General features: G+C 36.1%; 1 protein-coding gene across 3 annotated transcripts in view; it reads right to left on the bottom strand.

Moving 5' to 3' along the window:
- The window catches only part of ext2 (exostosin glycosyltransferase 2), a 43,463-nt gene that overhangs the window by 14,455 nt on the left and 7,156 nt on the right, over positions 1–21,852 (bottom strand). For all 3 annotated transcript variants that reach the window (XM_087259251.1, XM_087259250.1, NM_001008400.3), the window contains 6 exons: positions 20,425–20,541; positions 20,146–20,341; positions 17,249–17,388; positions 15,156–15,249; positions 9,599–9,730; positions 1,437–1,626 (listed from right to left, as the gene is read on the bottom strand). In XM_087259251.1, coding sequence (XP_087115377.1) covers positions 1,437–1,626; positions 9,599–9,730; positions 15,156–15,249; positions 17,249–17,388; positions 20,146–20,341; positions 20,425–20,541 — 869 coding nt within the window. The remainder of the gene's footprint in view (positions 1–1,436; positions 1,627–9,598; positions 9,731–15,155; positions 15,250–17,248; positions 17,389–20,145; positions 20,342–20,424; positions 20,542–21,852) is intronic.

The following is a 21,852-nucleotide window of genomic DNA, read 5'->3' as shown; positions in this document are numbered from 1 at the left end:
TATCCATTGCTACAACAGGCCCATCCAAGTAACTGAAGTCAGTACTATATGGTTGGTAGGAACGGTTTTTCTTCACGGAAGTTTTGCACTTGATGAGCTAATCATATTCTAATTTCAACAATATTTTGCGTACAATCATTTAATTATGTCAACCAGATTTGTATATGTCATATAATTATTATTACAAATGCAGTCTTACATTGTAATTATTGTTACAAATGCAATCTTACATCTCTGCAATAAATATTAATTATACTAAACATAAAAAAATGGACTTGCAAAAATGGACTGAGTATGTCAGTGTAAACTATTTGTGATAATGTACTTCAAATGTATTGTGACTTGATTTAGTAACCCATATAACAACTGCTTTGTTCTTTGTTTTTATTCATTAATTTTTTCCCCTTCTGTTATTTTATTTTCTCTTAAAAAAAAAGGGGAAAAAAAGGATTTTAGCATTAACAGAACAGCAAAACGTCACTGTAAAAGAAGACGTCATGCATATAACAATCCAAAACAATCTCAAATAAATATTATTAAAAACCTAATTATTCATGAGGTAAAAAGATGAGTGGTATAAATGGAATGACTGGTACCATATCCCTTAAATCTTTGAATAGTCTGCATTTTCTTACAAATGCTTTTTGTTTAGCAAGCCAATAAAATATTCAAACTCTATATAAAAATAATCTATATTTTCGGTCCAATACTTCACTTACGCGAGAGGAAGCTGTGTCATGAAAATCTAGACAGTTGTTATCTCAATATAATCCCTTTCACTGTTATACAAGACACCTATGTGTAAAACTTGTATTTAAAGTCCAACTTTGACTTAGTCTACTTCGCAAAACAACCTGGAAGTACATTATCCCTTACATTAGGGCTGCACGATATTGGACAAATCTAACATTGCACTATTTTTTTTATTCTGCAAAAAAAAAATACAATTTAACTAGACGTGTTGAATAATTTTGGAAAGAATTTATCATTTAAGACTGAGATAATTCTGCAGCGGAGTGCATATGCATGAAATATAAGAAACAACCTACAAGAATAGATAAGAAAATGAAACTGATAATAAATAGAGCGCTTGATTGTTTTTCGAGGAGTCAAACTGTATTCAGGTATACAGTAGTTGAATAATCAAATGTAAAATAATAATGCATACTCTTCGTTTTATAAACAATTAAATTCTGTACTATTTCTTAGGCCTGAATACTTTTAAATACACAGTCACGAGACTCAAAGACACTTTTATTATTATTATATTATATATTTTATTATATTATATCATTATAATCCAGACTCAATATTGTGTATACTTGTGATGTGACTACTGCGAATGATCACATTGTGATATTAATGCTGAAACGATATATTGTGCAGCCCTACCTTACATAATGCATCACTTGTTTAAACGACAGTGTAACACTAACCTTCAGGTGGGCTTTTGTTCTGGTTGTTCCACACCACCAGTAGTTTGGCCAAACTGGGCACCTTGGAGATCTCAGTGATGACCCTAAAAAGGCTTTCAATACGATCATAAGTCAACACGACAGCTGTGAACCCAGGAGAGCGTGGCGGTATGAGAGGAAGGAAAAGTGGACTGTTCACACTCGACCATTTCTGTAGGAAAAACAAAAACAAAAACAAATCTAAATAAATCAATGAGAACTCAATTGAATAATTGCAACTTTCCATGACTTGTTTAATGTCCTGAAGTGCAGTAAGATAATCACGAGCCTCTGCCAAAACGTGGCTTTATTTGGAAACACGCATGGACTATAAAATTCAAAGATTACTGAGAAGGCTAATAACCAGCAGTGGTGGGTAGGTGATTAAAAGTGGCATGGAATGTAGAGTGCACAACCAACAAAGTTTAGAGCGGAGTTAACAAACAGCTGGAACAGCATGCCATGACCTTTCACTACGCCAAAGCGTTCACCTAAACCTTCTCATTCAGACTCTGGCAAAAACAAAAAGTACTTTAAATTATGATTTTGCTCTCTAAAACCATAAGAGCCACCATCAGCTGGACATGAAGCTACCCAATAAAGCATCCCTATTGTGACAGACCTGTAAAACTTATATCGCCATTTAATCCTCTAAATGCTTTGTGTGCATAGGTGCTACATTCCTTGCTTTAGTCGAAATTTCAAAAAGTGGATGGATTAAGAGAGAATGTTTTCCTTAGCTGACCTGAGTGAAATCTGGCGGGGAGCAGAAGACGACAACGTGAAGATTCAATGCACTGCGGTCAGATATTAGGAGCTAAATTAAATACTTCCTTGCTTTAGGCTCTTTGTCATTCCATGGCATCCGTCCATCCTTTTCCTGTTAACTGTTATGTATCTGAATTTGATTATAACATTAAACTTCCTGGTGTTCCTCTTGAAACAAAACGCAAACATATGGCATCCACTGATGCTTGGTCAAAACATCAACGGCTCTTAATATTTCCCCTAAGGAAAAAGGAGTACTGAAACTGGAGATTTAATTCCACTGTTGAGCATTTATAAAGCAACAACTGTCATTACTAGTGAAGTCAACATCAATTCAGTACGTTTAATCTCATCAGGAGTCCATCAGGATCAGTTGTACGTCCAACTTTGTTTTTTTTTTAATCTACACAGCTCCAGAGGATTCAATTTCATATATCAATTTATAATACTCTGAATCATTTGAGGCCATGAGTAGTTGTTTATAAGATCTAAACTCTTGCTATTTGGTATACAAACATAGATTTCCTCAAAATAGCACTTTATATCAGTTACTTCTTTATCACCTATGTGCTTTTACAGTTTGGGCATGTATAAAACTTGTTTACTGTGGCTGTTAATCCATCAGACCACCACCAAAGCAAGCTCAAGTTTTAATGTAAAGTGATACACCTATTAATGAGTGCAATTGCGATTCTAATTTGGATCTCTTTTGTTGCTATTTATCCCGAGCAGTTTTGTTGAGAGTGGAATTTTATGATTGTACTCCAGCAACCTCTGATACAGCAGGGGTGCAGATGAGTCCTGGCAGGGCCGGGGTGAAGCAGGGGTGCTGGGACGCTATCGGCGTCAGTGGCTGTCTACTGCCAGTGTGGGGCTTGGCTCATCTTCCTGGCCCGCTTTAAAACAGCCTGTAAACTCCCAAAGATGCACGGACTGGAGCCCAGATCAAGTGACGCTGTAAAGTAAATATTGCGAGTGCTTAAAGGGCCTCTGATGCGGTCATGAAGACTGCTGTTTATTGGCCTGAAGGATAAGGACTGAATGCAGACTGAGTACACAGGCTTTCTTTTCTGTTTCATGATATCTTTGTCAGTAGGGAAATTATGTATATAAATTAATTAATTAATAAAAAATATTTTAATTCAAACAGCTTGGCGCAACTTTAGTAAGAAATATAGTTTCAGATCGGTTTAATTGACATTTTTCCAAAACTCAACAATTTGCATTGAAAAATTTGCATTGGATATGAACTGAATAAGGGAGTCACCGTTGTGCAGTAGGTAGCACGATCGCCTCAGGGCAAAAAGGTCACTGGTTCGAGACTCTGATGGGTCAGTTGGCATTTCTGTGTGGAGTTTGCATGTTCTCCCTGTGTTTGCATAGGTTTCCTTTGGGTGCTCCCCCCACAGTCCAAAGGCATGCACTACAGGTAAATTGAATAAGCTAAATTGGCCGTAGTGTATGAGTGTGAATGCAGGAGTGTTCGGGTGTTTCCCAACCCTTGCGTAAAACATATGCTGGATAAGTTGGTGGTTCATTCTGCGGGGGCGACCTTTGATTAATAAAGGGACTAAGCCGAAAAGAAAATTAAGGAATGAATAAACTGAACAACTTTAGGTCTAAAGAATGCATATTTAATAATCCAAAGTGTTTAATAACCTGGCATGCATTAGAGGCAGCATTTTAGTCATTCTCAGTAGGGTTGGGTACCGAAACTCAGTGCCAATATGGCACCGGTACCTATGTAACCAGTATGTCCTAACCACTATGTCCTGGACCGAATCAGCATATGAATTTTGGTGCTGCGACAAGGACATAAGAAGCATCAAGGGGTGCATCAAAGGGACATATAGGTACACGTTGTCATGCAATGTCTTAACGGACACCGTCGTCGACGTTAAGCCTTTGTTCTTGTTACTTAGGAATTTATAGAACGCAAAGCACGTAGTATGGTGCACATACAATCAACTTAAAGGCAGAGGAATCACTAAGTTAAATATTTAATATAAAATATGAATTGATGTATACTTTAAACTTAATTATATTGTTCAATTAAAATGATACAAATATTTTTTCCACGATAATTTTGTGGCTCAAAATGATCGGTTTAGGCACTGGTACCGTTTTAAAAGTATCGATTTAGCACCAATATTGAAATTACCTTAAACAATATACCTAACCCTAATTTTCGCAGAACTGTAAAATGAGGAATCAATATGACAAATTTGTGGACAATAATGTTTTCAATTATTGTTGTTTATTTTTATTTTCTTTTTTACTTTTTTAGTGTACAGTATGATTTGAATCTGATAAAGAGTGAAAAGGGCCAAAATATTTTACTTAAGTCAATCGTTATTTCTACCAATCAAAGACAATCTTTAAATTCATCAGTATTAAATTTTTACTTTTGGTGTGAGGCCCTTGTTTATTTAAAATGTATACTAAAATATTCCTCATAAAAGCATGAATAACACTTGCTTTAATCAAGGCATGAGATTGATAAAAAAAAAAAGAGAGAATCAAAAGGTCTCACAAAATGAGACCAGCACCTACAAAATGCTATGGCACTGACAGCCTGCAGCAAGGCTGTGGGTCCTTTACACCCTCCTATACAGCAGCTGCTGAAGGTGCCCACAAATAGAGAGTCGTGGTTAACCAGCTCCCTTGCAGCGTCCGCCATGGTCTGTCACCATGGACACAGCCGTCCTTCATACAACATCAGTCAACCATCCTGCTAATAAAAAGCAAACTTTATACGCCAATGGAAATTTCTTTGAGGTGCCTGACATGGACACCAAAAGCAGAGGGGGAAATAATTAAACTACCACTGTGACATATAAGTGGTAAGATGAATAAAGAAGAACACTGGGGTGTGGTGCATATAAGCTTAGTCTGAACGCTCTGATCTAATTGGGCAGGCTCCAGTGTGGTTCGGCGCATGTCGACTCTTTGTGATTTGTTCAAGTAAATAAGCAGGAAAACAAGACAAATTGTTTTTTCGACATCAACAGAGGAATATTTGCTCGCGGTTCATCCACTATTTAAAACAAGCCATAAATGACCAGGTTCTTAACTTGGGTTGCTTCTGAAAATTGGTAGTGGGCTTCAGTAGGACTGGGCAATCTCAATAATTATTTTACATTCTGAACGATAACGATATACATTTCAATATCAGTTGTTAATGCTTCCAGATTTAAAAGAGTAACCCAAGAATAACTGAAGCCACAAAAATGAGAGGGTCCATTAAATAGCATAACATATTTTCGGTCAATGAATTTCGTACATCTCTAATATCAACATACTTTTAGATTCCCATTTTTTCACTCATTTCTGATGTGTGATTGGCTCTTAGATCAATATAAGTAAAAAAAAAAATTTAATTAACATATAGGCTGTGTTCCACTCCAGTTTTAGGCATCCACTCGCAAACTTTCACTTGTTGAATGAGAGAAGCCTCCATGAATATATCCAGCTATAGCCATTTTAAATCCCAGAATGCAATGCGACTGTGACATCACAACACTGTAGATGCTACAGTTTACTGCATTCCATTCCATTCAGTAGTGGACACTTGTTCGTAAGTTTTTAGAAATATACTGATGAAAATATACAGATGATTTACTTAAATAGCCACTTGTAAAATTAGGCATTTTTTAAAGATTTTATGATTTTCTTTGAGTTATAAGAGCTGTAATATACTGAACTATGCTTGAGCTTTGAGATTTGGCTTAAAAAAAAATGTAGTAACATTTTAAAATCCAGAGGTCTGTGAAAGACAAGAAATGTTTAACCCTTTATTTCATTTTAAATGATGACGACGCTAATTCTGTTCATATTTGTCATGTGTAACAGAGAAATTGCAACATCACAATGCAGATTTGATCAACTCAAAATAAGTCCAAGTCTAATATAGGGCTGGACAATTTGGCAAAAATTTATACCACGATATATTTCTTCATTTCGGTTGATATGATATAATTCCGATATCGATATGGACAATATTAAAAACACAGGAAAAAACTGCCAAAACCGCACACAATAGATATCTGTACCTACAAATCTCTGCAAACTGAATATGCAAAGTATATCTTTTTTTAAGTGCATTTTTACTCGGGGAAGCTTGTTTATTCACATCTGTATTCAGGGCACACTTCAGGGCAAACTTTCTGCGATGGAGCTAACCAACTGCTGTGCTGGGCTCTGGCAGCATGTCTGTGATGTTACTTGCGCCTCTTTCTGATGGCTGAGCACTGACCGTCACTCCGTGACAAATGATACAATGATAAGATCTTATAAATATAATATATGTATATATATATATATATATATATATATATATATATATATATATATATATATATATATATATATACACACATATATATATATATATACACATATATATATATATATACACATATATATATATATATATACACATATATATATATATATATATATATATATATATATATATATGTATATATATGTGTGTGTGTGTGTGTATGTAAATTTATATTGAAGTACCGGAAATAAGTTTAGAACTCATATCACCGTTATTTAAAATTCCATCGCGACATATATTGATATTGAATTATTGTCCAGACCTAGTCTAACGTCTAAGTTATAGTGCAAAAAGTCCCATTTGAACTTCTTCATTTTATCATGGTAAGGAATATAATGATCTAACATCAAGGTCATTACAATCGTCTTGGTTACGAAAGTGCGTGAGTTTGTGATTCGTTTCAAAGATGTTCCCACTGCATGACTATCTGGGGTAGCGTTTCGCTGCTGCTGTGTTTACACTGCAAGTTGGATCGGCGACAGGGGGTTTCACATTGCATTTAAAATAGGAACATTGTGTTGGTCCACAAATTACGTCTCAACCAAACACACGCAAAATGTGACATGGAAACAACGTAAGGTCACGTAGTATATTTTTTGTGATTAACTACATAATGAGAAAGAAGCCTTTTAGTGGGGAAGAAAATGTACTTATTTTGCTCACCTGCCCTTTGAAGGGAATTAGCCATTCTCCTAAAATTTTTTTTTTCAAACAGACTGAAAAGAACCGCTTTTGACTTCTCTTTTTTTTTAACTTCTCCCCCATCTTCCACTGGCCTGCAGATACCCATACCAGTGGATGCTGCTCTCTCATTGGCTCTAGGAAATCGCCAATGTTATTTTCAATTAAAACACATGTCATACGGCATGATTTGAATAACTGACAACTCCAGATATTTAGCATGCCAAATATCTCACTGTTGTCAGCGACCCATCAGGGATTCTCTTAGATTGTGTCTTTGATAGTTCATACTGTGTGATTGTGACTCACGTGAACGAGGATCGATTTTCTTGTGATTTCAGGCATTTATCATTAATTTCTCAAAACCTGACGTCAAGTCAAAATCAGGGCTAAAACCATGCAGCCTGAACTCGACATTAAGTACAATTGCTCATGAAGAGCTTGTTTTGGGCACCAGTTTTCTTTTGTCACACGTGAAAAGAAGAGTTTACAGGCGGCTCAAGTGACGGTGAGGGATTGCAGGCCGTTTCATGTGGGCCGAGGGGGCTTGGCGAGTCTTGCAGCTGGGATCATACTAGTACAGCTTTGGGATTAGTGGAAAATGGAACCCAGATGAAAGCATGGACGCCTGTTCAATTGCAAAGGCTCAGTGCACAGAACATTTACCTCTAGATTCTCATTGAAGCTGATGGGCAGCGATTGCGAACATCACAGAGACCGGGCTAAAATAAGAGCAGCATTCTAAGTGGCAGCGGCTTCCTGCAGATTTGGACTGTCGGGAACAGGCAGCGGTCACGTTGCTTTAGTTTTCATCCCTCAAACACATGAACAGAGCCTGCCTTCTTTCCAGCTCAATAGGATGAGAAATGTATATATCACCAGGAGACATGATAAAGTGCATGCGCGTTTACAAATCACACATCTGAAGTAGAAGCTTATTTTCTCCTGCTCTATTAACTTTTCCAGCATTTAAAAATCCGACCTGGCATCCCAAAAACGAGTGATGTTAAAAATTCTTCACAGATAATAAATGTATGATGGAACATAAAGCATTCGTTTGGTAAGCAAAGCCTCAATGCGAGTTCCCTCAGAAGTCAAGCACAAAAAGCTGCTTGTCCTGATGTTGTCTCCTAAGGCAGAGCTGAAGAAATATGCTTTCAATTATGTCCCGGTGGATATAGGGAAGCAGAACAAGAAATGCACTCGATTTATGTACTGCTCTGGTTCTGTGCAGTGTGTTCTTACAGAACATTCAGAAAGTATTTAATATTTCCAGTAATATCAACAACAGAAAACAAGACTATTGGCCTACTGGGGATCTGGATCCCTCTTTGTGATCTGATTTGTAGCAAGTTGATGAGAACGGGAGAACCCCTAATGAGTTGCTGTTTGGTGCAGTGAAGGCAACATTTAATGCAAGACTTTGTGCTGTGGTTAAAGAGATAGTTGAAACTGAAAACTCTGCCATTCACTAGTCAGAAACCTGTTTGAATTTCATTCTTCAGTTCACAAAAAAAAGAAGATATTGTGAAGAGAGCAGAAAACCTTTAACCATTGACTTTCACAGTTTTTCAGCTTCCTTCAAAATATTTTCTTGTGTGTTCAGTAGATAAATAAACTCATAAATGTTTGGCGCAAGTGAAGGGTGAGTAAAATATTTAAGTCAACTATCCCTTTAAGACGTTTCAAAGGACAAATTAACACCTTAAAAATGTCTAAAAATACCTGTCATTACCTGTAGAATTTGCAGTTTTACAATGTTCTACAAACACACTTAATATTCTCACACAGAGCCAGAAAGGCATAAAAATGAACCTTATTCACATTCTCACCAAATCTGAACAATGAAAACATGCAAATTAAACAGACTGAGCTAGGTTATTAGGCGGTCTAGCAGGTTAATTGGTGAATCACAGCTGAGTATTGTATAGTAGGCAGCTTTTACGGATTACCAAGAATGTTATAGCTGTAGCTCTCATCCTCTGTCTGAGAAGTTTAACCTTCTCCCTTCAAGTCGAAGGTTTCAGATGTTTTTTGTATGACATTGTTTGTATCAAACTTTGCAGCAAAAAGAATCTACCTACGGGTACCTATAAAGTCAACTGATCTGAACTTCTTTAAAATGAAAATATTAAATTGTTTACATTTACATCCAAATAGTTACATTTACATCAATATTATATTTATTTATGTGTAGAACTTTGTTAATGTTTAAAAAGTCAACAGAATGGATTTTTTTAATGACTTTGAATTGGTTCCATTAACTGTGTTTTAGTCACCAAGAGATAATATATGGGCTGTGGGCAAAAACACATTTTGTGCATGATAAAAAAAAAAAGAGGTCACTTACAACCACAGGAGGATTGTTCCATTCTTCATAGGTATGAGCTGCATAAGGGTAAATGCGATCATTAATGATCTGGAGAGTCGTCATGCCAATAGCCTTCATGGAGCTGAAGTAGGCTTCCCAAAACCAGCGAGCCTAGGAAAAAAATAAATAAAAAGCAAGGCATTCAATTATTAGTTGGAAAAAAAGACAAAGCACAGACAACTAAACAGATTTGAGATTTTTGTCTAATATATTTGCTTTAGTAACTTTTTATGGAACCGATAGATAACAAGAATCAATAAGATTATTTGGAACAAGATTCATTAGTATCTTTGTTTTTCATCCAAAATGTGTATAGTAACAGATATTTTCATATAGGAACGTGTACCATAAGACAGAAGTGAAAAGTATGGTCTATGTATGTTCAGAAGTGTGCTGAATAAACAAGAACACACACACACACACATGTGCAGACACACACACAAACCATGTAAACGATACAAACCAAAAGTAAAAGATAAGGCACTCACATCCTTTTACTCCCACTGTCCTGCTTATGACTTTATGACCCAGACACACGTTCAAAGGCAAAACAGCCCATTAAAAGACTGGTGACATGACTGCAGGGACCATTCGAGATGGTTATGAGCCCTTTACACTATCAGTCTTTTAACTTTTCCACTCAAGTGGCACTGAGACTGCAGCTTGTTTAAGAGCAGAGGTCAGGTCATTTTACTGCACACAAGCACAGGGAGACGCGCTTCAATGCATTACATTTTTCTATGACACTGCTAAATGTAGATATAATGCTAATGCTGTACAAAAAAATTAAGTGTACTGTCCACTCCAAGGTTCAGGTTTTATGGTTAGTTTTAGAGAATCATTATTTTTAAGAAATGTATTTATAAAGAATAGAAAATTCTTCATTGACACAACAAATTGTATTTCAAATATATGATGTTCTTAGGATCATGTTATAGGGTATATGCGGAAGTATGTGAAAGGACTTTTAATTTGTCAGTAACCTGGGTTAAGCGCTTCCGGTGAACTGTATGCCATTACAAAATCAGTGCGTTTGAGGTCTGTTTTCTTTAAAAATCAGCGATCTCCACTGGCTGAGTGATACCCAATATTAAGTGGGTCTCAGATTGTACAAGTGGCACATTAACCAAATTAAATGCATTAAATTACATCTGTCCATGCCATGTCTTTAAAATATAAACATTTATTTTACCCCAGTATATTTGATGGAGTTTCTTTGTTAGCCTGCCGATTCTGATGTGCGCATGCGAGTAAAAGGCTTTTTGTCTCGCTTTATGCTTGAGCAACTAAATGAATGCCAAAGTCTATTGAACTGATTGTATTTGAATTACATTACAACATCGATACTGTAAAAGGAACCGTATAAAAAGAAGTTTGATGCACTAGCTCTGCATATACTCAACTGATCAAAATTAGCGAGAATAGTAATATTCTTCAAACTTTAAATCTACCATTAACATAGAAACATATTTTTGTGACAGCATTTTACAATAGTTTTATTACTGCAATGTGCAGTATTTATTAATCAAATCAGTTCAGCTTTACTGACCTTAAACCTTTTCACAATATTATTTTAAATTACAGACCCCAACGTTTTTACTGTGTGTATATATTCATATGAACAAAAACCTACAATATCAGGTAACTTTTAATAATTCATTCCTGATGGTGTTTTATTTTCACCAAATGACTAAAAGCAAATTTCTAAAATTGTTCATTTCTTTCATCAATACTGTTCTTTCGTCAATACTGACTCTTTTCACTAATACCCAAATGACCAATTATATGGGAAGACCATTGTCAAAAAAGTGATTATTAAAAGTGGACGTGCTTCAATGAATTACATTTGTCCATGATACTGCTATATGCTGCTATAATGCTAATGTCTCACAAAAAATAAGTGCTAAGTAATTGTCCAAAGTTCAGGTTTTATGATTTTTAAAAATATATGTATATTGTGTAATGTACTGTACCAACAGTCTGTGATAACAAGATTATTTTTTACAGCATGCCATGGATGTATTATCTTGAGTATCTCAAGTAACTGTAAAGAATTCTTAACTGACACAACAAATTGTATTTCAAATAAACAACGTTCTTTGGTGTGCATGTATGTATACATACAAATGGCACGGAAGATTAATAATGAATTCTTGCCATCACAAAAAGGAACATTTTAACAATTTTAGTACTTACTTTAAAATAGTTTATAAAATTAGATCAGCTTGAGTGACCGTAAACCTTCTTTCAATTTGTTTTTAAAAGTTACAGACCTCAACATTTTTTACTGTATTGACTAATTAACTGAAATGACTGTGTATATGAAGCAAAAACCTAAAATATCTGGAAACTACTAATTATTAATTAATCCCTGACAGTGTTTCCACCAAATAATCAATAAGGATATCTCCCAAATTTCTTTTATCAATACTGTTGACTTCTCTTTACAGAATGCCTAAATCACCAATTACTTATCATATGAAATACCATAATCAAAGAAAATAATTATTAAAAGTACAAATTAAAAGGTAAACATTTTACAAATAATCTGTCAATACAAGAACACACACTCTTTGCCCTCTACTGCTGATCCATTAACAGACCCAAAGCTCCAGCAGTGAGGGGCGAGGAGCACATAACAGTTAATCACCCATAAAACAGAGCTATCTCCAGCTAGGCGGCGCCATGCCGCAGTGACCCAGCTCCACCCTTCCTGGTCCTGTTTGACCCTGTCCTCTTTAACAGGCCTGACCAAGAGCATGCTGGGGACAACCTCATTACCTGGGCTGACCGCAAACAGCGTCAGATTGGCTCCAACTACAAAGAGTCAAAAGAGACGTGAGTGAGCACTGAAAGAAGAATAATGGCTGTCCTACACTTTCTTGGGCCAATTACTGAACACCGTCAGACAGATTTAATGGTCCTCCTCTTAACAAAAACTGTTCAAAAATGATTTAATGCAACATTTTATGAAGTAGAAGTTTGTGCAACACATTAAAAGCAGGGAATCCTCTGACCATTCCAATTAATCTCTCCAAAGTGAACTAAACTTGCTCGCTTTTGAGGGTTTTTCATTTCATTGACCGCCGTGTTTGTTGTCATATACCCAACCCAGAAGTTCAGCACATCAGAAGAGTGCTGTCGCTCCCCCTTCCACCGGCCCCCAAGGGCCTGGCCCTTAAACCTTAAAGAAATACAACTACACAAAAACAGCTTTTCTTTTTATGGAGAGTGGAAGAGGATTCAAAAAGACTTTCTGATCCCAAGGGGAGCACAGCCGCCCATAAATCAGCTTGTGATGAAAGTTTCTTTTCCGACCAGGAGGAGGCAGAGAGAAAACCGCACCCACCAAGCACTGAACCCGCCCCGTTTGAACGCTTGCAAGAATTTTTATGAGGAGGGAAGAGACAGAGTCTCGTGAGAGGAGAAAATATTGGCTGCTCTTCACACACACACACACACACACACACACACACTTAAGGTTGTTCATACAGTTCACTAGACAGTACACTCTTAAACATACATGGAGCATTGCTTTCAATACCCCCTAAAAGAACACTGTTTGTTCCTATATAAATATTCTGAATGGCAAGAAAAGAATTTAATGATTCCTGTTCCAGTTAATCTTACTAATTGTGGTTGTCTATTAGTTTAATAAACAATTTCTATAGTTTTTTTTTTACAAATCTAAATTGTATAAATCATTCCAATTACAATATATAAAGCATCTAGCAAAATATATGACTTCAATGACTTTCAGAAGAGGCATAAAATGAAATCTAAAAAATATCCCTAACTTTATCAAATACTACATCAATAAAACCATATAATGTGATTTTTTAATAAAATATGGACATGAATGAAGTGGGAATATGCAATGGTTTATCTCAAGGGGCTATTCCATTTAATAATTTCAAATTCAAATACAGTGGATATTTAAATACACCATGTCAAATTAATAAATTGCCAATAACTACATTAATGTATGTCTCACAAGTCATAAGTCATTAATTAAATCTGGAATGATTGCACAGTAATGTTGGGATCTACCAAAAATATATTTTTTTAATAAAACAGCTAACATCGTTTTAACTTAAGAAGAACATATTCATTATAGTCAGAAATGAAAGATAATCAAACCGACTGCACTACAACTGCAGAGCATTGCTCAATAAAAACATCAATCTCGTAAAAGTTATGTGTAATGAGAGTCTGACTGCACCCAAAAATAATCATGATGCACAGCAACCAATGTCAGAGTAGTTAAGAGCTTTTAAAACTGGATGCTTGAAGATCACACCATAAAGCACAGTAGTTGGCTGCTCCCTCTATGGGCCAAAATGCAAAGAAACAACACTACATTACTCCTTACAACTGTCCTTCTGACTCGCATTATTTGTAGCATCTGCATTTTATGCAGCCCTACACTGAAAGTTCAAGGGGGTTGTTTTCTGGCAAGACCAAGAACAAAGTAGTAGGATTTTTTTCTTGATCCAAGTCAGGTATATATCAAGAAGCAGTTCTTTTGTACAATGGCAGCCATACAATCGCTCTGCTGTCTGGAGGTGGTATAGGCTAGTAAGAAAGGAGTGGATCAAGATGTGTTCAAGTGTGGGCTGATATCTAACTGGCTTCATGCCATGTCATAATTCCAGCACAAGATGTGTTTCTGCACACTAAGACCTAACACCGTCCAGAAACCTCTGGAACTGAACTATAGCATTCTCCTCTCACTAAATATCGAGATTGAAGTTGAGGTTGTTCTAAAAAGCCAATGCCAATAGAAGCAGAGTGCAATTACTATTAATTATGGCTAACATATAGTACTCTCCATGGAAATTTATAAACCATAATTATTACAGAGTGAAACCAAAAGATCTCTTTACATGTAGTCCATGTGGTTTAGCCACTCAAACATAAGCGTACAGCTGAAAAAGCTAAAGAGAAAAAAAGTAAGTGTGTGGTTAACAATTTGTTTGGATAAAGACACATCACTAATACTTAAAATTAGCTTTCATCATGATTTACTACAGTGGGAGAAATTTCATCTTCAGAGAATCAAAAGCACACACTTGTAGGAATATTGTTTTTGGCATTAGCCCACCTGTCTAACAGTTATTTTCATAGTGGAACTAGCACACCATTGAAAGGAAGAAAGAATGTTAGAGGAGAAGAAAAGAGGTTGTGACTCCTTTAACCTCGTCTTCACCTTGTATTAAGCCTGAGAGGGTTGCTTGCATATAGTCTGAGAGTGACTCCGCTGCTATGGAACTGTTTCGACAGCATTTGGTACTGTTTAGTAACTGTCACACTGGGCTGATGCTTGTTGGATTGTTTTTCACAAATAGCTCCAAGTGTATTTGTAATTCTGATCAAACTTTTGCAGAGAAGAACAGAGTGAATGTTTTAGAAAAACAAACTGTCTACACTTTAAATTTCGGCCCTTGGATTGACCCTAGATACAGTCCAAAAAAACAGATGAAAACAATGAATCTAAATGTTTAGTGTGACTGCAATGTTGTAAGTGCATTCTCACCTGTCTCTGCATCTCCTCCACTTGTCTGTGAGGTATGCTCTTCAAAATGGTGTACATCTCTGGCAACTTTTCTTCTGGAATGACAACAGACGCCCTGCAAGTACACGTACACACACACACACAAATGGCACTCCATACCTTAAATTTCATTTGGTCAATATGAACTTGTGATCACTGACTCAAGACCAAATGGGAAATTAGAAGCATGGCTTTTAAAGATATTTTAGGGATATCTGCTCAGCTAATGTTTAAAGTATAGTTTTTAAAGGTATCCCCATTTAATGCATTTATTTTAAAGCACTTATTTAAGAAGTTTTGCAAAAGTGTTTCTTTTTGTCACTGATTTTAGCAGCCTTGCTTGTATGCCTACTTTAGTAAAACTGAAAACATTTATAATAATCAAATATAGATCAAGAGGTGGGAAATTAGACCATATTACTAAGCTAAATAAATAAATAAATAAATAAATAAGCTACTTTTGTAAGGCGATAAATAAATGGGGCCCTTGGGTTTGCTATAGCCCCAGGGCCCAAAATGTTCTTAATCAGGCCCTGCTTATGATAATGTTAAAAATATACTAGTATAATTCATAGCCTTACATAAAACACCATCAGAATGAAAACATCCTAATTTGCTTTATCTTCCAAAAAACATCATTTATCTACAATACAATTTGTTGTGTTTGCTTCACATGCATGCACACTGCAATTTGAGCGTTTAAGGAAGGTAAACGTCCTACTATTTAAAAAATGATTGCAATACTATTGTAAATTTTTTGCATTGTTACTGTATGTTTGGACAATACATGCAGCCTTGCAAAACATAAACAGCTTTCAAAGACATTTAAAAAAATTAATCACAAATAATAGAGCTGAACGATTAATTGCAAAGGCTGCTATGTAAATTTGATATGAATACATAAACATATTTAAACTCCTTCTGGGCGCAAATGCATGACTGTCTTCCAAATTTTTTTCACAAATCAAATCTTAAATGTATCTGTCCAATAATTAAATAAAATGTATATTTTCACAGATTTGCCAGGCCTTTATTGTACATCCATGTAAAAATATGGTAGAGCTAGGGGTTGGCAATACTGTATGGCAAAAATATAATTTCACAATTTTCTGATAATGGTTTATAATAGTTGACCCAAATATTAATAATTTACTTACTCTTAAGTTCTTTTAAACAAAAAAAAAAAAAAAAAAACTGGGTAACAGTTGCAGGTCTCCACTGACTTCCACAGTATTTCTTCTTGCTATCAGTTTCCAACTGTTTGTTCACCCACATCCTTCATTATCTCTCTCTCTCTCTCTCTGTGTGTGTGTCTGTGTGTGTCTGTGTGTGTGTGTGTGTGTGTGTGTGTGTGTGTGTGTGTGTGTGTGTGTGTGTGTGTGTGTGTGTGTGTGTGTAAAACTATTAAAGTCAATAGAGGTAACATTTTTCAAAATATCTTCTTTTGTGTTAAACTGAACAAAGATTTTAAAAAAATTCTAACTGGTTTGAAACAAGTCAAAGGTGAGTAAATTATGTCAGAAGTTTTGTTTTGGGTGAACTATGCCTTTAATCAAAAGTGACAGCATGTTGAGTATATTAGACTGCTGTCCCCTAAAGACCTATAAACATTATGCATCGGTTTGGTCTTGCTTCCTTTCACTTTCGACACAAAACCAAATATGTTTATGTGTAAATATTGGGTGGTTTTGACAGTTTTGGCTTTAACACGATCAGACATTAAAGATAGCCTAGTCCTGTAATTAGGTGCTGTTTGACAGGCTTTGTAGTGGCGCACATGTATCGCTCTCCTCAGGTGTGTGTATGTGTGTGTGCTCGCAAGAAATGGGGAGGTACATTAGCTATTAATACTTAAGCCAAAATGGTTAAACTAATGTACAATATGAATAAGTGCTGTGTTAATATTTGATGTGAATTTATATGTCGTGTTGTAAAATGTTATGATTCAAATAAATTTCCTGTCAGTATCTACTTTCCTATCATAAGGAATCTTAAAAATAAATAAATAATAACTCATCAAGTGAAGCAAATGGCTCATAGTCACTCATGACTGAAAAAAGCTTTTTGGTGTATACCTTTTCCAGTCCAGCACTTCAGAGAAAGGCAGAATATAAGAATCAGCCATGATGACAGGGACACATCCCGCTTGCAGCACGTCACTGAGCGTGGCTTGGCCTAATCGAGCCCCACGCAGAACCACACAGAATGACGACTCCTACAGAATACACAGGGGACGTATTTGTCATCTTCAATTTTGACACACTCCCAAACCACTTTACTTATGCCATAACCCCAGACAGCAGTGTGAACTAGGTGTGTGGTGTAATTGAAGGGGTTGTAATGAAAGGTGCTCAGATCAGAGTTTAGAAGGGCTTTGTGTTGAAAAGAGGGGGTGATGGCTCTCACAGGGATTTGGCCTCCGCTCCTCCTCACTGTGGAACGTCTCCCAGATGTGCTGCAGCACCCAGCCCAGATGATAAGCATACTTCCTGTCTAGACAGGGCTGGACGGGGAGATGAGCATGGTGGACAGGAACAGCGCTTTGTTTCTATCTCTTACACCCATGGAGAAATGTATTGAGGTGGTGAAGATTGCATCTGGCTGGGTTGCAGATTTAAAGTCTCTTGGAAATTTAGAGGCACACTAGGGTTAATTTGCTGTAGACAGTAGCTATGTTTCAATCAAAAGATGCGATGTAAATGTATGCGTGACACAGTATTATAGCATAAAAGACGTGCAAATAAAGCAGCACTTCCATCCCAGTAGTCAAAGAGAACAAAATCGTCACTTCCTGATTATCTGGCGTCAAATATTAACAGTAAAAACGCAATTTGCTGCGGTAGGAGAAGCTGTGTCAATCTTTTTTTTAATTAATAAATGACTTGTGCCTCAGAGGACAATGCTGACACGCAATGAACGTATGGTGGCGTTCGAAGGCGTGAGATGCGGAGAACAGGCGGTTTTGGAGGTTATTAGTAACATAATAACATTAATACTGAGATGGTTAAGTTGTTTTAGAATGATCAAAACAACATTTCCGTTGTTTCACAATGTGCTCAGCCTGCTGGTTTGTCCATTTACACACATTTTAATCACCACATGATCTCTTATAACAAATTAACATGACCTTTCTTAATGTGCATACTGGAATTTGTTCGATTTGGTGGAATTTGTTTCCATCACAGTTTAAGCACATCTTTTCTTATCGAATAAAAAGTTTATCCTATTCGGTTATGCGCATGTTTTTGTAAGCATTTTCAAAACTTATGCACATCTTGACATTTCCATTAACCCTTTTTTTTATTTGCATATCCAAAATGTGCATAAAAATAGGTGGATGAAAATGTAGCCTGTGATGTGGGATCATTAAGGAGTAAATTCAGTGCAGGGTGTAGAACACTTTTAGTCATCAGAGAGTTTAACTATTGTTTTGACTTAAAGAAGACGGGAGTCAAGTTGTTACATGCAAAATAAATAAATAAACATTATTTTAAAAAATATGTATACTTATTTGTAATCCGTGCATTAGGTCTTAGTGACAGTAACCCCGTAAACATGCTGTAAACTGTGTCAAAATTAATCAAACAACAAAAAGCTCTAATAAAATTAGTTACTGATCTTGACGGAATTACTGTAGATTAAGCTTAAACAAAAATTTACCTAGAAATGTTAAGATTGAGCAATATAAATTTACATTAGATTATTTGATTTTTATCATTACATTTGACCCACCTAATATAAGGTTTTTGCTATTAGTAAATTGACCTAAATAAACGTTTATAATTTATATTAATTAAGCTAGTAGTGTTTGCTCTTAATTTAAAAAAATGGTATTTAAATTGTTAGTCATAATAAGCTCAAGTTACATGGGTAAAAACAAAGACCAGAGAATACACAAGACGTGTCACTCATTTAGTCTTGAATGGGGAAAAGTGTAATGGTCAATATGGCAAATAAAGCCCCACCTACTAGTACAGTAGCCAATCATTGATCGATATAGACTTATGTTTTGATGGTCAACAAACACACATTAATCTCAACGAACACTTGCTTTACAGACGTAAAAAATATTTTCAAATAAAGCTTGAAATCTCTACTTTAAATGAAGTTTGTGCACTTGAAATCAAAAGTTTTTTGAATTTGTAATCTGTATGAAACACGAGGTACAGTCTTGTCAAATGCAAATCACATGACAGCAACTACTCAAACTTGACAGCAACTCTTTGTTTAGATTCACCATCTAGACCAAGCTGTGAATTACTTCAGAAGAGCAGCACGATCGGATGAGACATTATTAAGAGGATGATAATGTGTAGAACGGCCATAAATGAGGTTGGTGTTGTGATCGGTTTCCTTTCGAGTGCACATGCACATTAGCTTGGGCAACATGAAACTATGTTATATTTGTTTGATTCAGACATTTAGAAACTAAACTTATGAGACAGTTGTTGTTTCATTTTGTTGGTGATTTCAAATATGTAATGTAATTGTAAGCTTGGCAAACAGTTTTGGAGAATTGAAAAGGTTTGCCCATTGAGAAAGAATGCCCGAGCATACTGCCCGAAAGGTGTTTCAAAGATGGCCACCGAGTGAAATGACTTGCCTTAAAGGGACTTTGGTCCAAAACAACAACCAAAAACAAAACAACCATTGTAATTTATTTATATTATTTTAATACTTTTTTTTTTAATTTGGGGCTAAATCATTCTAACATGTGAAATATGCTGCCTACAACTATGTGGACACATTCATTGTACATATCGCTGTCAATTTTACATTGTCCTGTTTTTTTGGGAGTATGCTGTTGTAATTTGTTCTGACTGTATTTTGCACTGCCGTTGTAGTTGCACTGTCTGGAGCCAGCACCTAAGCTTTTCACTCAACATAGCACACGTGCTGCTGATGATGTGACAATAAAAGTGATTTGACTTGATTTGATTTACATGCAAGCTGAATGTTGAGACACACCAACCTGTAAAATTTGTGGGTAGTCGTACACCTGTCCTTTATAGCAGCGCTTTCTAACCGAGGTCAAACCCTGAGAGAGATTACTGCATTTGTCTAACAGGAGCAGGGCCTCCCCATTCTCATCCTTCAGCCTTTCCAGTTCCACACGGTATTCCCTATGAATGGCTGTCTGAGATGACAGAATGAAGTAGCGCCGAGGACTGGAAGAAAAACATTTTATGAGATGCCATTTTGCATTTTTACATAAAAAACAATTGGCCAGCGTCAATGAGCAGGATCTCACCCGGGTTGCCTCTCAGGAAGGTCCACCTCAGCAGATAAAGGGCTATACACAGGTATGCTGACATCATAACCTTGTCTGTAGGTCCATGTGGAGAAGCCTCCCCCAGCCAGCAGGGCTCTGTGGGAAAAAAAACAACCCAATGTAGATGACAACGCTGTCAGCGCGAGCATCTGCAAAAGGCACTGAAGATAAAACACATCCCCAATCTGGTTTTACATGACTAATGTGCGAACATGCCACTCCGGAGCATTTAACAGAGTTGCTTTTGCGTCCTGGTTCTACAACGAGTCTATAAAACTTCAAACGACGCTCGGTTTGAGGGAACGAAGTGAGTATTGGGAGAGCTGCAAATATGGCCATGCAACATACACTGTCTTTTTATCTCACCCCACACATATGCGCATACGGGCAGCTGGTTCTGATGAGGCTGCACTCCAAATGGAGCACAGCTGGATGAGCCCAGGAAATTCCCTACAGCTCCAGATAAGTGTTCATCATTTCAGGGCTTTCTACTACACAAAAACTCACCTTTTCCACCCAAAGCAAAAGATCAGCCAAGTAACAGGGCTGAGAAACATGGACTATGTTGCAGTAAATGCCACAAGATTATATTTGTCGACTTGCTTTAGGCGGTTGTGTGTTCTTCCTTTTCATGACCTCTTTCACTGGATCTTTGAACTCACCAGGTAGATTTACAACGATATAGACAAACATACACATTACGATTTTATATATAAAATTACGATTATGTATGTATATATGTATATATGTGTATATATATATATATATATATATATATATATATATATATATATATATATATATATATATATATATATATATATATATATATATATATATATATATATATATATATATATATAAAACAATTCTGAACAGTCAAAAGCGATAAATCTTTGACAATGATTTGTGTTAATGATCGGCATTTATAATATGTACTGCAATAATTTAATACGAGACTGATGATAATAATACAGATCTAGAATGACTGTGGACAACCATGAGTTCAAGCTACTCTATTTTACAGGAATAAAGTAGAGAAACAATTCTTTATCAAAGATAAATGTATCAATGTAAAAGATAATGTATATAGATAATGATGAGCAGTGCATTTAAAGCCCAAAGTGACATTGCAGTTCTGCAAGGTCAAACATAGAGACACACTGCCCTCAGCTGGCAGACAACACATACATTACAACAGGGCTGCTCAATCCTGTTCCTTGAAATCTACCTTCCTGCAAAACACAGCTCTCACCCTGATCAAACACACCTGAACCAATTAATTAGGACCTGAACAGCACTTGATAATTACAGGAAGGTGTGCTTGAAATGGGTAGCAACTGAAATCTACAGGAAGGTAGATCTCCAGGAACAGGATTGAGCACCCCTGCATTACAATATCGAATC

The sequence above is a fragment of the Danio rerio genome, chromosome 7 (assembly GCF_052040795.2).
Source record: "Danio rerio strain M-AB ecotype USA chromosome 7, GRCz13ab, whole genome shotgun sequence".
NCBI classification, from domain to species: domain Eukaryota; kingdom Metazoa; phylum Chordata; class Actinopteri; order Cypriniformes; family Danionidae; genus Danio; species Danio rerio.
The sequence above is the reverse complement of the archived record's forward strand: the minus strand, read 5'-3'. Positions and strand labels throughout refer to the sequence as shown.